The sequence below is a fragment of the Aplysia californica genome, unplaced genomic scaffold, assembly GCF_000002075.1.
Source record: "Aplysia californica isolate F4 #8 unplaced genomic scaffold, AplCal3.0 scaffold00511, whole genome shotgun sequence".
Lineage (NCBI taxonomy): Eukaryota > Metazoa > Mollusca > Gastropoda > Aplysiida > Aplysiidae > Aplysia > Aplysia californica.
In genome coordinates, this window is record NW_004797781.1 from 85,432 (window position 1) to 103,567 (window position 18,136).

The following is an 18,136-nucleotide window of genomic DNA, read 5'->3' on the forward strand; positions in this document are numbered from 1 at the left end:
TCTCTCCTGACTTGTTGTAATTCCGTGTATTCATGTCTTATACTTGCAGAGGTTATCTATATTATGGGCAGTTTTTACAGAACAGGAAAATCTTTCGATTGGAATCTTTTATTCCCTTTGTAAACATTTATTGATTTTGACAAGTACGTCCGCGGGTGGCTGGGGGACGTCATGGGTAGATCTTGCTTTGTTTTTTTTGTTTTTTATTATCTCCATCAATTGTGTCGGATTAATTATCAGCGTTGCTTTCTCTTGGACAAAATGACCATTGTTTTACCCCTGTTCTTCTTCTCTTTACTCAACTTAAAAAACAACAACTAAACAACAAACTTACAAATTGGAAAGTCTTATTTATTTCCCCTGTTCTCTATTGTATTTGTTTATTGGTTTGCTGCATGAGTGTCGTTATACCTTTAAGCTTTGGCACTTATATGACCTTGTTGCGTTGCAAGTGCCGTAAAACTCTTCCTTTACCCCCCCCAAAAAACAACAACAACAACAACAACAACAAAACAAAACAACAACAAACATACAAGCAAAAGAAAAGCAAATCTGATCAAATAGCTCATTTACTGGAATTTCTTGGAATACCCGGACAGTTCAACTATGCACCGTTTCACACCCCCAATACACTATGTCATCTTCCGGAAAGGGTATGCACCTTCTCGTCAAAACACAGCCCTGTAAAAACATTAAGATGCTAGATCTATAAGTAAAGTATAAGCCTGTCCCAGTTCTGTGTCTGAGACAGTGGCCCAGCACCTCTGGCTATTCTAGAAAAAGAAGGCCCGTGGCTACCTGCCGTGTGAGTGCAACCCACCTGTGTGACCCAAACGGACTCCCGACCCAAACATTGTTGCAATCCCCACCTGTGGCCCCCACATCGTAGCAACTCCCACCTTTGGCCCACATTGTTCATCAGGGCAACCCCCACCTTTAGTCCACATCGTTGCAACCCCCACCTTTGACCCACACTGTTCAGCAGGGCAACCCCCACAGCCCACACTTCAGGGCAACCCCTACCTTTGGCCCACATTGCTCATCAGGGTAACACCCACCTTTAGCCCACACTATTCATCAGGGTAACACCCACCTTTGGCCCACACTCTTCATCAGGGCACCTCCCCTTCCACACACACGCACCTTTCGCTCACACATGAGCAGGACAAGGCTTAGCAACAACACGTAATCTGTAATCACATTACATGTTCTGCCACTTGAGGGGGCTAAACACTTTCAGTGATTAAGCCCTGCGGTCCAAGAGCTGACGCATAGATCACAGATCGTTTATTGTGCCGTGGGTTAATCCTGTCTGTGGCTGGCTCTCTGTTCCCTTGAACACGTAAGGATTTGCTGATCAGCCAAACGTTTTTTCCCGCCCTGTTTAAGTGCAGCTGGCAATTTTTCAAAGAATAGAGGGGGCACTTCTTCTCCCTCCCCCCCTCTCTCTCTCTTTCTGTCTGTGTCTGTGCGTGTGTCTACACATTGCAAGACCCTCAACAAGTTGCTTGTAGTTGTACTGTGTACATTTGAGTCTCTCACGAGTTTCTATATACACCACACGGCAAATTTGTTGGACACAAACCCTTGCAGGGTTCACATGCGGCTATTCCTGAGGCGAGGACACGCAATCATTATTTAATTTAGTTCCGCTTTTTATTGCCCCATTCAAGAACTGGCGCTTGTGAGTACAGATCTTTGACTTTCAAAGTCAGTTATTATTCAAGGAAGTGGAGCTTCAAGTTTCCCCGGGTCACTGTGCAAAATTGTCACTTTGTTCTTTGACGCTGAGGCCATTTCCTTTTCCTAGACTGCAACTTCGAGTTCCAAGCCAACATCGTCTTCGACAGGGATACACCAAAAACTATCACCGAAGCGGATGTCAGTGTGTTCTCTGTAACCTTTAAAGTAAACAGATTGTGCCGTTCTGTGATACTATTCGCCTGTGTCACAAAACTTTAAAAAAAACAACGAACAAACAACCGGCTAACGTTTCATTCAAAGTGAATTGAAACTGTTTTGATCGATTGGGGATCTGGAACAGCCAGCTCAGCAGCACTTCAATTTATTTCTTTTGTGATCCAAGTTTTACCGTGTCCGTCTTTTGTGCCATCTTAGTCGTGCCCCCACCCCTTCCTCCAAAGTCTTGTTCTTGTGATTTCATCTAGTTATCCCACTGCGCTGAAAGACTCAAAGCAGATAGCTATCGGGCCAACTGTCATAATATCTAGTAATCCGTCACCATGATGCAACGAGTCCCCCGCTACCCTCCCATCCACGGCCGTCTGGTACGGCTGGAGGAAGGCCCGCCCATGTATCGCCAGCTCGGGTACGCTGACAAAAACAACCAGCACTCTGACCTCTGTGACCCCCCGCCTCCAGGGTACCACGGACCCTTCACCCTGCCACGGATTCGTCCCAACCAGCAGGTCCACTTCGGACCTGGACGGTTCGGGCTTCCGTCCCAACCGCTCCCCTTCACGACCACCTACTGGGACGACAAGGCGTCCTCCTGTGACCTCTACTGTATGCAGACGACGCATAACAAGATGCACTACACCCGCGTCCCAGACGACAGACCGGAAGCTGTGGTGTTTCCGGAAATGGCGGTTCCGGGTACAGGGATGAAGAGCAAGTTCCGGAACAGCGGGTTCCAGTGGAAGAGAGGTGTGGCTCCCCCGAGGTCGTTCTGTGACTCCACCACTCAGTGGGTCTCCCTCAACATTGAGTCGGCCACCATGCCCATCTAACCAGCGACAGACTTGTCGTACAACGAAAAACCAGAAATCATCAGGATGTGATGAGCATAGACTTTCACCATTCCTGCCCAGACAGAAGACCAAAAACGGCGAAAAGTCAATCTTAGCAACATTGCGTTCGTGGCCATGCTGATCTAAACTACAGACATAGAATATAGCGAATCGTCAAATAATGAAGATACACTTTACCATTCCTGTCTAAATTGTAAACACGGCGGAGAATCAAAGTATTCACATTGCATTCGTTGCAAGAGTGATATAAACTACAGACCTTATGCGGTTGTGAGCGCCGTAAAACCTATACTAAAACAAACAAAACTACAGACTCGTAAAGCGAAGTAACAGTTTAGGATCATCGAGTCTTCCACCTTGCCTGTCTCAACAGCAGATTCAGAGAAATGAGCATCAAGTCAATCAGTGCGTGTGGTGATGTAAACTGCGGATCTAAACAACGGCGAGTCGCGTCATGTCATGGACATTTTTATATGCAACTACTCCCGTCTCAACTGCTGAGTACAACAAAACAAAGACCACCAGGTTTTGCTTATGCTATGAGTGTATTGGTTATTTGAAACAAACAGGTGATCGACTTCGGGAAAACAAACATTGCGAAACTTTTGTGAATCATAAACACCAAGCGAAAATCTAACGCCTATGATTTAAAAAGTTTAGATTAGAAGAAACAATATTTAGTTTTTGATAATTTCAATCTCTTCTTCTCCCTGCCTTTCTGTCGATATTTCTCTATCTTTTTGTCACCCTCACTTTATATTATATATACCTCGCACTCTTTCTTTCTTTCACTTTCTGGTGTTGATATCTCTTTCACTGCAAATTCAGTGCTTGAGACTTTCTCCGCTACATCGGGTCGCTTTCAATAAATATTTCTTTTGTCTGTTCGATTTTGAGCATATTATTTATGAAACGTGATGCGGAAGTGTATGTACTGTCTTCATAACGAAGAATCTGTAACATAACAACTATGGTATTAAAATGTTATAAAAGAGCTGTTGTCGTGCTGAGTTTAAACAAACTCCTGTTAAATGTTCCGAAATTGATTGTTCATGTAATTATTTTGTGTGGTGCTGTCGAAGATGGACATAAAATTTGGAGGTCCCGCCTTTAAATAACAACAAGTCTTGATAGGGGAGCGATACAGCTACGCTTTCCAAATTTGTTTTATTGCCTACTTTAAGAAAATGACAATGTTCTTCCTTGTAGCTCTGCATTTTTAACTGCAAGGACTCTGAGATTCTAGATTGTGTAGACAGTTGGAAAGCAAAGCCTAAAAGTTTGTTGCTTTGATTTTAAAGAGAGAAACATAGACACAACAAAAGCCTTTCAAAATTAATTGACAAAAATCAGGCACAGGAAGATACAAACAGGACCAACTGACCGGTGGCGACCCCCCCCCCCCCTTCCGCCCCAGCCGACCCACAAATACTAGATTAGCAGGGGAAGACTTTCCAGTTGTAATTGTAGAAGTTTGACGCCCCCATCCATACCATTTAGATCAATCAGAAGGCGGGTTGTTTCGACCCTTCCTGGCCTGTCAGGGCTAACCCGGGCAGAAACAGATTGATCTGCAAAACACCAACAGAAAGACAACGATACTCCTCAAAAGTTCTCCCCATACACGAATCGAAGCTGCGTCTCCTGCGTCCGACAGTGAGACGCCTGACCGCTACGCCACGGACACTGGAAGATCTCCCAGCACAGTGGGCAAATCGTTACCTCAGAATTACTAAGTTCTGTCTGCTCAGTACCTAGTTTTGAGAAATTTGACTTTAAAAATGTTGAGTACCGCAACATGTCAAGATTTTTAAAATTTTAATGCAAATCTTTGAATGTCTAGACAATAACTATAACTCCGAATAATCGTACCATTTCAATAGAGGAGATAGAATATTTGATTTACCTGACCTCAAGGTCTTATCTTAGCGACTCAAAACGGGGATAAATGTCAGATAGAACGTTGTAATTCTGAGGTAGCGAAATGCCTACTACTAAGCAGAAACAATTTTTCTAGCGTCTATCGACATACCTTGTACTCACCCCACCACACACCCCATTTAGCAATTGTTATAGAGGGTGAAAGGGCGCCTCTGGTATGTCCGACTTTTGTCGAACGCAGAAAACTTGAGCTCGAATTCCTTGTGGAGAGATTTTTTTTTCAAAAAAGCATCTCTGATCCGTCTGTCTATTGGGACACTGTACCCCTCTCAGCCTTGGTTGGTTCTGAAACGCTGGTTCGAAGCCGCCCACCTCCTAAATTATATAAATCTTGTCGATGTTGACGTAAAGAATCTTCCTTACAATTAAGAATATATTACAGGATCAGTCTCGACAAAACTCGTTTTACTCGTTTGGTATTGTCTGACCTGGTACAACAAACGCAATATACTCATTACATAAACACACATTATATCAGATTCATATTACACAATAATTTATGTTTCACACATATTCACGAACAGACATATGAAAGTTTTGTACCTGGAAACAGTCGTACAGACACCCACAAGCACAAATTCACACACCAACACATACGCACTCAGACAGACAGACAGACAGACAGACAGACACAGACGCAAACACACACACACACACACACAAACACACACAAAGAGGTACACAGACACACACACACACAAACACACAGACATACACACACAACAAACACACAGACACACACACACACCACACACACAGACACACACAGACACACACACACACACACACACACACACACACGAGCGCAAATCGAATGCCCAGTATAAGACTGCGTCACGCATCACTTTTCAAAATGGTGTAGAGCGGAGTTTTAGACTAAGCAGCTCAAAAGAACTCAAAGACAAACTCAGCCGACTCTCTAAGTTGTTGGAGGGCACCACTGGTAGATCCTACTTCTTCCCTTTCCCTCTGTTGTTTCAGCCAGTCTTAATTTTCCCCTGCACTAAATGACCATTATTGTGTCGATGTGCTTCTCTTTAAACAAACAAACACCCTTGAGTCTTTGCGTCATTGTGCGTTGAGTAACTTGACATCTTTTTGTTCCAAACAAGCGGGTGATTGGAGGGCAGCACTGAAAAATCCTGCTTCTGTTCTTTCCCTCTTTTGTTTTTGTCCGTCGGTTCTACTTCTTTTTCAGCACGAAATGACATTTAAAGTGTCAATGTGCTTCTTTTTAATCAAACAAACAAACAAACAAAGTTTCTAACAATGCCTTTAATAACCCGTGGCCGCTTTATCAGTTTTTATCTCAAGCTGATTTGGAAGTGCGTGTCTTTTGACTTGACAAGCGGCCAAATAACAGGGAGACAATCAATACATGCATAATACATGAGAGGTTATGCCCCTTGGTCGAAGGCGCGTCCTTGCCGACGCAACCCATACCTAACATTGCGTCTTAGAAACAGGCCCAGATTTTGGCGAGTTGCCGACGGAAGTTGTGTGTGTGAGTGTGTGTGTGTGTGTGTGTGTGTGTGTGTGTGTGTGTGTGTGTGTGTGTGTGTGTGTGTGTGTGTGTGTATGTGTGTGTGTGTGTGTGTGTGTGTGTGTGTGTGTGTGTGTGTGAGAGAGAGAGAGAGAGAGAGAGAGAGAGAGAGATAGAGATGGAGAGACAGAGACAGCGACAGAAACAGAGACAGAGAGAGAAGGAGAGAGAAGGGGAGAGAGAGAGGGGGAGAAAGAGAGAGAAAGAGAGAGAGACAGAGAGAGACGGAGAGAGAGAGACAAAGAGAGAGACAGAGAGACAGACAGACAGACAGACAGACAGACAGACAGACAGACAGACAGACAGACAGACAGACAGACAGACAAGACAGACAGGGACTGAGACAGAGACAGAGAGAAAGATAGAGAAAGAGGAAGATAGATAGATAGATAGATAGATAGATAGATAGATAGATAGATAGATAGATAGATAGATAGATAGACAGATAGACAGATACAGAGAGAGACAGATAGACAGATACAGAGAGAGAGAGAGAGAGAGAGAGAGAGAGAGAGAGAGAGGGGGGGGGGGTAGAGAGAGAGAGAGGGAGAGATGACGGGTGGGCCCGCCGAGTCCAGCTCTACTGTTTGAATTTGTTACCCAGTATCCAAAGAGCAAAATACGCCAACAGCTCAATAACATCAGATGCAAAAAGTGACCTAGAGATTAAACAAAAGAGCAGATTGCAATAGCTAAAGAAACTTTCAACAAGATGAAACCTATCCTCTCAAACTCAAAAAGAAATATGACAGTGAACACAAAGATAAACCAATTGAAAGCGCACGATTGTCAAGCCTTCTGTGTGGATACGCGAACTGGACTCTAAACGAGGACACGAAGAGAAGATCGGAAGCCGCCAAAATCTGGTACTTGCAGGAAACTACTCAGCATCTCATGGATCGAGAATAAAAACAAAGATAGGTCACCAAATGGCAGGTTGCGAAGGATCTGTAATTTCATTATAATCAGCTTGATCAGAAACGTAATTGAGATTCATTGGCCATTTAAGTAACTCAAATGAAAGAGAGAAACTGCCGCTGTTCGGAAAGTTAGGGGGAAAGAATAGAAGAGGAAGACAAGAGTACAACATACACAGATGGCCAGAACAGTTAAACAAACAACACAAGTGACAATGAGAAACACCGAGCTGATCAAGAAGACAGACACCAGGAAGGAGTGGGGTATCATAATCATCAATATTAGCTCCATACTAAACAGACTAATCTAGATTGGAAAATACAGTCGAAACTGCTCTGGCGGTTACTTTATTAAAGATAACCATCTGTACATACGACCACTTCCCAATTCCCCAATAGCATTTTAAAATATTTTCTTGCGTAATATTGATATAGATTTTAGGTGTTTGAAGTTTCCCCATCTATACAATTTAAATCATTTTTTAAACCTTTAAATGACACTGTGTAAGAAGATCACCTGTAGGCGACAACCCCTTTTTTCTTCGACAATGAGTCAACTGTGCTTGGTCTTTCCTTAATAGGGCGTCAGAATAGGCTCAGGCCGCAGTGTCAGTTTACTCTGTGAATACAATGTAGTTCTGTAGTGTGTAAGGCTGACAGGTCGTGTAGGCTCACTATAAATAAAGCATTGTGTTGGTTGAGGCAATCGATAAAACTTTCTCTTATTCTCTGTCTCTCTCTCTATATCTCACTGTCTCTCTCTCTCCCCCCCCCTCTCTCTCTCTCTCTCTCTGTGTATGTGTGTTTCTCTCTCTCTCTCTCTCTCTCTCTCTCTCTCTCTCTCTCTCTCTCTCTCTCTCCCTCTCTCTCCGTCTTTCAGTCTCTCAGAGTCTCTATCTCCCCCTTTTTCAGTCTGTCTATCTCTCTCTCTGTGTGTGTGTGTGTGTGTGTGTGTGTGTGTGTGTGTGAGGGTGTGTGTGTGTGTGTGTTAAAATAATATCATGTTCTGGCCGATATGCCTACAACAGCCGTCGCTTTTTGTACTCGAACCCCCTTCAACTTAAAAAAAAAGTAATTTTAAATAAAAGTATAACCCCAAAAACCAAAACAAAAGCAGCCCCCCTCCCCACAACGGGTACATAAAAAAGAAATACACTATTCTCCAGCTAACCTTAAAGGACGCATGGTATAATAAGGGGTTGCGTTGTAGAATTGAGGTCTTGGGATCTTCAAAACGACAAGCAATATTGTTGAAGCGGCGTTTCGAAGGATGCTCACTTGGGTTTGTTATTAAGTTAGACACGATGTCCTTAATTTTAAACAACAAAACAAAAACAATAACTGCTCATTGCACATTGGCAACTAGCATTGTTATCTTTGAAAGACTGTCTGTATTGACATTGGTGTGGTATTGTGTTTGATGCAACAGTGATACAGTTTCTTAATGATTTGGTAAAAATAAACTTTATCTGCGGGTCGTTAGCGGGTGCTCTTGTGTGGTTTGCTCCTTCTTTCCTATCAAACATCTATCATTCTTATCTCCTCTACTTTTTTGTGTTTGTTACTCTCTCGTAACGCCTCTAATCTTCGGCACTTATATGACCCTATTGTGTTGCAAGTTCCGTAATACACACTTAGATCTACTAAAACTTTAAAAAAAGAGTTTATCCCTCCTTTCAGAACTTACTCAACGTAGTACGTAAGTCCAGGGTTTCCTTCCACACTGATTGATACTATTTTTAATATTTGATTCGTCTTGACATCATGCCTAAAAAATGCTTTGAACTTACCTTAAGAGTAGAGAATCTAAGTTTATTTATACCACTACCATCGCACTCCTTTCGTTCTATGAACATATGGTGATTGGCAAGTGCTCTTGTGTGGTAAGCTTCTTCACTGCTATCAAATATCTATCGTCATTATATCTCTTCATTTTTTACTCTGTTAAGTAGCACTTCTAATCTTTGGCACTTAAAGTGATCTAACTGTGTTGTAAGTGCTGTATTTTACTTTACTTTACTTTACTTTTCCGATCCAGCGGCCATTTGGGCTCTAGCCCTTCGGTCTGTCGGTATGGCAAAGAATTTACAGGTTTTGTAAGTGCTGTAAAACTCTTATCAAAACTAAATTCAAATTGATATTGTCTCTTGGGAAACGAGAATTGCTTCCAGGCCGAGAATAATAGTTGACTGACTTGAACAATCAATGCCAGCCCTCCCCGTTTTCCTTCCCCCCTCTCATAGTTGTTCTGGCAGACTGTCAAGTGTTCAAGGGTTTAGTTGCAGCAGTGTGCAGCAAGCCAGGTACTTTTGACGTTCGGTATCGCTCTACACTCAGCTCTCGTGTTCGCGAGCTAATAAATCTTTGGCAAGCTGTTAACGTGTACTTAGCCCAGAAAGCACAATTTTGCTGCAGAGAAAGAGAGAGAGAGAGAGAGAGAGAGAGAGAGAGAGAGAGAGAGAGAGAGAGAGAGAGAGAGAGAGAGAGGGCGAGAGAGAGAGAGAGAGAGAGAGAGAGAGGGCGAGAGAGAGAGAGAGAGAGAGAGAGAGAGAGAGAGAGAGAGAGAGAGAGAGAGAGACTGTATCGTTGTTTAACACTTGTACCTAAGTAGTTGTAGTAGTATGTATTTATTGTTCTCGCTTTTTCAGAATTCCGAATCTAAATTTCGACAAAATATTTTTGGGCACACGCAACGGACACCCCAGATTTTAAAAAATGCAATGCTAAAAAAAAAAAATAAAGACTCAAAATATTGGTCTTAGTATATTATTTTAACAGCTGATCGATGAACTGCTATCTTGTACTCCGATGTTGTACTTACGGCAGAATCAGTCACAGATTTCAAGACCGTTGAAATATTTCCCATTTGAGCCCATGATGATTACTGGTGTTAACGTCTATGGTCTTTAAAATTTGTGACCTGCGTAATCTAGTCAGGAACTGGTAGAATATCACCTGTCGTGTGGGACATTAATTGGTAAAAGTTAACTTTAGCCCTCTATTCAGACATAATGTGTCCTAGTTCGTTCTTTCGGGGTCTCCACTCTCTGTGTGGGGTGAGCCGCCGTGACGTCATGCAAGAGAGATCCTTCTAATTTATTTTTAAAAGTCGTTTTTTTTGGGGGGGGGGGGGGGATTGGGGGTGAAATTTACTGTTACCGAAGATTTCATGTTAACAGCCTACGCAGGCAGGGAAATAGTCTTGTCGTTTCGTAGAAGCGAAACGGATAAATCAATCCTAGAAATATGAAAATGCTTTGAATTCATGTAACAAATCTGGTTAAGATAAAAAGATAGTTTGTATCTGAGTGCGGCTCCCGACACTACGTAGCTAAATGCATGTTAGAAGAGAGCTGGAGAACATCCCCAACAATCCAAGTTCTGGAACGCCCTGTTAGGGATTCGAATTAGGGTCAGCTGCACTATAGTCCAACCCAATATCAATATGATACTCGGAGCCCATTGTGGTATGTACTGTTATATAGGTACAGGTTCGTGTGCAATCTACACTTTCGCTATCAGCTTTTCATTTGTTCAGAAAGTCGGCAGGCTCCATTTTGCACCCCCCCATACATACAGACACACTCACACCCTCTCTCTCTCTCTCTCAACACATACACACAACACACACACACACACACACACACACACACACACACACACACACACACACACACGCGCGCGCGCGCATACACCCACTGTGAAGATATTACGCTCAGACAAACAGAACTTCTCAGTTGCCTGCATTATGCACTCTATCTGAGACTCTGAGGAATATACAGAGCTCTTTCATAACAGACTGTTAATCAAGTGATCGAGAAAAAATCGATTACAGTTTATTGATTTCTGCTTCTCTCGAGCTCTGCGCGCATTAACCGCTTATTGAAGAAGGCTGCCTGCAAAGTCTATGCGCTTCAACTGGCACGGTTTAGGTCTTAGATATATTTTCTCGTGGCTCGCTGGGTCTCTGAGGACTGTATTGGCTTGCTTGGGCAAATAGTGGGTAGCTGGCTCACTGTCGCTGTGTTGGCCTGTTGTCATGCGAGGCTCAGGGAACACAGGCTCAGCCTAGATCGCTCGGGACCGAGGTATCCATTTTGGCCACTGGCAGAGAGACGACTTAGGATTCGTGCTGACGGAAGTAAGTACTGGATTAATTGACACTGATTTTATTTTTGAATTCTTGATTCTTTTTTTTATTTTTTAAATATTTAAAAAAAAAACTGTTTCTTTCAAATTTAGTGTTGATGAGTTGTCAATTTTATTTCATTTTGTTTTGCAATCTTAATCTTTTATTGTGTGTTTTGCGTTATCAAAAGTCAGGACGTTAAGCGTCTATTTGGAAATCATTATAACCTTAACAACAATAGCATACTGTTTTGGTAGGATGAAGTGTCAATTTTAAGGGAATGAAGATGCGGGGTACTTAAGAAATCTTATCTTTAGTAGTTAAAGAACAGTTCACCTGTATCAAAACAATTCATGTTGCACAATGAAGAAAGAAATATAAGACGTAATTTACCATGCCATTCATTATTGCTTTAAGTTCCATGCCTGTGTCCCTTTCTTTTTACCTTTTCATCCTTCGTATTCCTCGCCTCTTCTACCCTCTCTCTTTCTCTCTCTCTCTCCCTTCTCTCTCTCTTTCTCCCCCCCCCCTCTCTCTCTCTCTCTCTCTCTCTCTCTCTCTTTCTCTCTCTTCCCTCTCTTTTCATCTCGTTTGGTTATAATTTAGTCATTCATTTAGATAATCTTTTACAAAGTTTGATCTCTTGTAATTATACAATTTATCTTTTCGTTTATTTGCTTCTGTAACTTCCAACAATGAATGTAATCAAGTTTATTAGTTAGTCTACAGTGCTTGATTCAGGTCACATGGCAGCTAAGACTCCTAACTAAACGTTTGCTATTCAAAGATGGGAATGGTAAGACCAGGAACATCATGATAATACCAATAGCGATATGAGGGGAACATAATTTGATTAAATCAATAACAACAACAAGAACAAAAACAACAACAACAACAACAACAACAACAACAACAACAACAACAACCACACAGACAAACTAAGACAACTAGGCCTAGTCAATAAGCAATCTACATAGGCTCCGGAGACATCTCAAGCTCAACTTTGCTTTGAAAAAAAAAGTCAACTATACCACATCACAGACTATATTATTTAGCTATTTGAAATAGAGTGAAATATACGACACAACCTATATTTCATTATGAGAAAAAGAGTGAAACATATGACTCTACCTGCATTTCCTAAAGAGAAAAAGAGTAAAATAATACAGTATTATATAACACAAACTATATTTCGCTATAAGAAAAAAAAGAGTAAACTGTATGACGTAGATATTTCGACAGTATTTGCGCAACTGTTCACTTCCAGTTTATTCATAATGAGAGAGGAAAGAAGCCCATGAAAATGGTACAATATGTTAAAACAGAATATATGTTTCACTTTATTGTATGGATTGTGAACAAGATCCTGGAATATTGTTCTACAAAGCAACAGTTTGATATTGTGTAATTCCAATGCAAAACGTTTTCCACAAGGAGATCTACACCTACACCCATAATTAGGAAGAAAATACATATTGAGCCCGTCAACCAGTAGTTCAAAGCTAAACATAAATAAGAATTTGTTTGCTCTTGAAGTTTCAGTTTTGCAAACAAAGGTTTTACGAAACATGCTCAAATGTTGTTTTTACGTAATCAAATTGTGCGTTCTAAAATTATTGGCCATTCCCCCACGGATGTGCTCTCGATAGAAGTGAATTGATAAGTAGATCTAGGCCTAGGAAGAAGAGAGATAGGACAAGGGAACTGTTGTCGATATGTTATAGAGTACTGTCTCTGGGATATGGAGGAGAATCATCGGACAACGAGACGGGAACTGTCCTCTTTAGATATTGATCGCATACAGTGGCGATCGCATGCAGAGTGGTATTAACCCTATCCGTACGTAGAAATCTAGTGTTTTACTATCGTATTCATACGACGTGGGGAACTCTGTGTCCTCACTTTCTAAAAGAGGATATTTACTCGTTAATTCGATCCGTACGCTTTGCAGAGCACTCTGTCAAAATGATTTTTTAAAAAGAAATACTGAAAGTTTCAAAGACATCTTCGCGCTAGAAGTATTCTAAAATGTGAAGAATACAACCCCGGGGGTACAAAATGACCCCAGGCTTACGGATAGGGATAAAGCATCCCCCTACATGCTCAGCCTCAGGTGCATTGCATCAAGGGCAGGCCCAGGGAAAGAATATACTATAGCGCTGTCACTAAGGTTTGGAGACACTAGATCAGGTTCAACAGGTCCTTACGTTAAAGATATTACGTTACCTTAGAATTACAAACTTCTATCTGCAGAAACTTGACGTAAAAAAAATGCTGAGTTTCATATGTCAAGCTTTTAAAAAAATGCAATTCTTTAAATTATTTTGGTAACGACTCCGAATAATCTTACGATTTTGATAGAGCAGTTGCTGACTTCAGGGTCTTTGTAGCTCAAAACCGTCAAAAATGCTAGAGAGAGAGAGAGAGAGAGAGAGAGAGAGAGAGAGAGAGAGAGAGAGTGGCGAGAGCTTTGTAAACTAAGGTACCAACTAGTACCAACACAAGGCTTCTGGGCATTTCAGCTCATTATTTTCCACCCTTGAGTTAAACTCTCTTTATCACTCAGGACAAATTATTAGAACTGGGTTTCACACAGGAAAAGACGTTTTTATTTCAAAGGGACAAAAAAAGAGGCTAAACAAGGGGCATTATTAAAATTAAACCATTACCTTCTAATAGACCCCCATTGAAGACAACTTTCTAAAAGACAGCAACGTATACCGGGCTGTCCTGTGTAAGAAAAATGTACTCCGTTCTGGGAAATAGTTTATATTTGTATCGAAAGGTATCTTGTTGAGGACTAGGATACAATATAATTCATTCTAGCATCAGTTTTATTTGTCCCAAAGAACGGTTACTGCCTGAGTGTTTATAGACAAGGTATAATGAACCTACCTGTGAAAAGGGAAGTAACTAATAAAGGAATCCAAATTTATCAAGCTTGGCAGAGTTTTATTTATTCCTCTTTCATTTCGGAAGACAGTTCTAGGAATGGATTTTGTTTTGCAGTGTGAAGTTGACAGACAACTCTGAAGGGTGAATATCTTTATAGAACTGGACGGGGCTGTATGAACACATTGAAATCATCTTCAAATAAAAGCCATGATGTGCAAAATACCCACTTTATAAAGAAGTCAATGTGCGTTCACATAATATTCTTGCTTAATAATAATAATGATAATAATAAATAATAAATATTGAACAAATGTACCATCTAGTGGTCTATTATTAAGAAGGAATATCGTTAGGGTTCGTCTGTTCTGGTTAGGACTGTGGCCAGAGAAGCTATTCATATAAAACTATAGTTTTAAAAGTAATGGCTTGAAAATTACGGTCGAACTGGCATTTACAAAACTGTTTTGCATTTAGCAATTTAGGACCTAGTTAGTACAAAACGTTGGTAAAAGCCTAAGACTAGTTGATGATGTTTACTGACAGCGCTATTGTATATTCTTATCCAGGCTGGGACGAGAGGTAGAGCCCTATTGACCTTATCATCAGCCCTCCAAGGCAGAACGCACGCACCACGCCCCTCTGTCAGCCATCATGTCTAATTTTCGCACGCTGGTCCACCCACCAGCAGTAGATACGCCCACTCGGCTAGAGCAACGCCCTCCTATTTCCCAGAGCGGGGGCTCTTTCCTGGCCACACAGAAAGGCTGGCCTCCCTACATGCCTGGCTATTTCGGCCCCTACTCGCTGCCTCCTAGAAAACCCTCGGCCATTTTGGATCTTCGCGACAAGCGGTACGGGAAAGAGGCGCGAGTGGGAAATCCCCGTTGGGCAGAAGGTTCCTGGCCCCTCCCCTACCACACCTTGTATTTCGACCCTCAGACTGAGGGAGACTGGAAGCACTTCGAGCGCTTCATGCCTCCGGGACAGATGGTACGTCGGAGATGGCCGCAGGAGCCTCTGGAAGAAATCCGCTTCCCAGAGCGAGGCCTTGCCGACCCAAGTCACTTGAACAGGAAGAACTATCGCGGCTACCACTTCTTGCCCAACTACTCCCGGCGCTATGTGGTCGGCGACCCCCGCGCGCCCTGGAACAAGGCAGGCGACTTCACATACACGTCCTGGTCCACTGTGCTACAACAGGCGGACTTTTAGACCCGTACTGTTACGTTGGCAGCACTGTCGTTGGGATCTGTACGGATAGAGGTTGTGGTGCTTACCATAATCCATCAGCCAACGAAAGACTGAGCTTGAGCGCCATGTACATAACACTGTATACAGAAAACAATGAGTTTAAAGCACATCAAATACGTTTTCTTTTGCTTTCAATCAAGATATCGTGTTTCTTTTCACACAAGAAAAAGACATATCAGTCTAGCCGTTTACACATTCTTGAGCGTGCGGTTGGTAGTCTTCAATCAATACGTCCCAAATGGCCCGATATCGAGATACACCTTTGGGCGCTGTCTCATAGGACTTGTTTAATCTGAGAACTGTCTAAAAATATTGTATTGTATATATAATAACGCAGATTTACTGCGTCCAGAAATTCACAATATTTAAGGACATTATTTCGAGTGAAACAAAAGTATTTCATCTACTTTCGCCATTTATTTTGTTAAATGGAGAGAAGGCTTTGCATCATTCTTTGATGTCGTATCTCTCTAGATCTATAGTCAACATAATAAAAATAAGTGAAAAAATAGCTCTCTGACCTGAATTGTTATGTTTTGAGTGAGAGACGTATTTTGCAACATGAATAAGTGGGTTGTTTCTATTTTTAGCTGAAAGTAGGTTTTCAGTGTGAGTGTGTGTTTGTATGCGAATCTCTCTTTCCCTTCCTTTCGTTTTCTGCTTTTCCCCTCTCTCTCCATCCCTCTTTCTCTTTCTTCTCTCTCTCGTCCTAATTCTCCTTTTCTCTCGGTTTACGTTTGTTGGTTTGTGTGTTTGTGGTATGTGTGTATGTGTGCGTGCGTGTGAATGTGTGTGTGTGTGTGTCTCTCTCTCTCTGTGTATGTGTGTGTATGTGTATGATTGTGTGTATGTCTCTCTCTCTTTCTGTGTGCGTTTGTGTGTGCGCGTGTGTGCGTGTATGTGTGTGTGTGTGTGTGTGTGTGTGTGTGTGTTCGTATGCGTGCGTGTAAGCACTTGAGTTCGTGTTTGCGTATTCTGCCAAAGAGTGCAAAAGCAAAGCCTATCCGCATTAGATAAGGGATTCTGGCTCTGTCCAGAAACCATTGACTTTAAACCTATCGTTCACTGATGAAGTTGCAGTAGCTGAATCTGAAAGGATCTGTAACGTGTCTATATCTTGTATTGTAAACCTACCACTCTACCAGTTATTACTGATTCAGTTTCATTTTTGACCTGATGGTGTCTCACAAAAAAGACAACATGCACCAAATGAACATTGCCAGCACAATTATATCTAAAATCAGTATTGTGAGTGGTTGGCAGGTGCTCTGGTGTGGTTTGCTTCTTCTTTCCTATCAAACTCCCATCCTTCTTTTTTATGTTTGTTACTCTCTTGTAACACATCTAATCTTCTGGCGCTCATATGACCTTATGCTTTTGTGAGCGCCGTAAAACCTCTATTGAAACAAACAAAATCAATATGGCAATGGGAAGTGCATGAGGCTATTATGTTATGGCATTATGTCACAAAAATGTTCGGGTTAAGGCAAGAACTTCGATTCCCGTGTGGGGAGAACTTTAAATATCCTCTCCCCGTCTTTCTGCAAGGACTTTGTAACACTATTCCTCTCAGCCCGGGTAGGCTCCAACTGGCAGGGTCGAAGCCTCCCTCTTAAATGATCTATATTGTGTTGACGGATGGCACACATTTAATCACCTACACTTGGTCGCTTTTAAGCACAAGGGGGTATCTCGAACAATGCTGTTATGAAAAAATCGAAGGTAAAGTTTTTGCCCCTTGTTCAGTTTCTTTGAAAGACTAGGAGAGTTTCTCTATAACCGAACAAATATACACACCAATGATACCAAACTTCTCATATAGGTAGGGCAATGCCCACTTTTGGTGTAGGTCAAGATTTCTGGAAACCCCCGAAATCTAGGTTAACCCGCTTGTGTTTAAATGCGACCATTTGAACACTAATAAAGCAACACAAATTCAGTTCCTTTTTGCCATAATAGTCTCTTAGAGAAAATAAAGACAACACACATGGAGGTGAAGTTACGGTAAAAAAAATAATGCACCCGTTAAGGCAAAGTCAACAGTAAAGGGGTTACAAAACACAAAGAATATAATTTATAGTGAAATCACAGTACTTTGAAATCTACAAACTTGTTTGTTTACAACCTTTATTTCTGTTTTTGTCGTCGTTTGACGATGAAAAAATACGCGACGGGTGTGATTTATTAAATTTCCTTATAGCTGTAATAATAGTAGTTTATTATATCTGCAATGAACTTCAAAAGCCTGTAAGCTTAAACAGACCACTTATATCACAGAATCTAAAAATAATGGAAATATTGATAATGAGGGAGAGTACATATTTTGGACGTTTATACAGTTGTTCGTTGATTCCTGAGGAGCCTTTCTTTAGAGAGTGAACTTCTCATAATATGATATACATGACTACAGTTGAAGCGTCGTTTTCCAAAACTCAGTAAGTCATTTTTGACAAGCGTCTGATTTTACCACGATTCCTCACATGTTTATAATATAAACATGACGAATTTATGTATTTTTATATGTGCACATGAGCATAATATTATTATGATTTATGTATTTTTGAGGCATCGTGGTGAAACTAGGTGCTTGTCAAAATTGACTTACCGAGTTTTGGAAAAACCATTATTCAATTAATGTGGATCATTGGGAGATTGTAGGGCGATAATTTCTTTTATTGGGGGCTTGGGG

General features: G+C 41.5%; 2 protein-coding genes across 6 annotated transcripts in view; both read left to right on the forward strand.

The window, feature by feature from the left end:
* LOC106012803 overlaps positions 1 to 18,136 on the forward strand; it is a gene marked incomplete in the record, with an annotated part of 71,376 nt that overhangs the window by 13,305 nt on the left and 39,935 nt on the right.
* LOC101863927 overlaps positions 10,998 to 18,136 on the forward strand; it is a 20,806-nt gene continuing 13,667 nt past the window's right edge. The window contains exons 1-2 of one of the 5 annotated variants that reach the window (XM_035971808.1): positions 11,031 to 11,313; positions 14,763 to 15,958. In XM_035971808.1, coding sequence (XP_035827701.1) covers positions 14,848 to 15,408 — 561 coding nt within the window. In that variant the 5' untranslated portion in view covers positions 11,031 to 11,313; positions 14,763 to 14,847 and the 3' untranslated portion in view covers positions 15,409 to 15,958. Of the gene's footprint in view, positions 11,314 to 12,942; positions 13,141 to 14,762; positions 15,959 to 18,136 lie in introns of those variants that run through there. The other 4 variants (XM_005106075.3, XM_005106076.3, XM_005106077.3 and 1 more) reach the window with 4 other exon arrangements.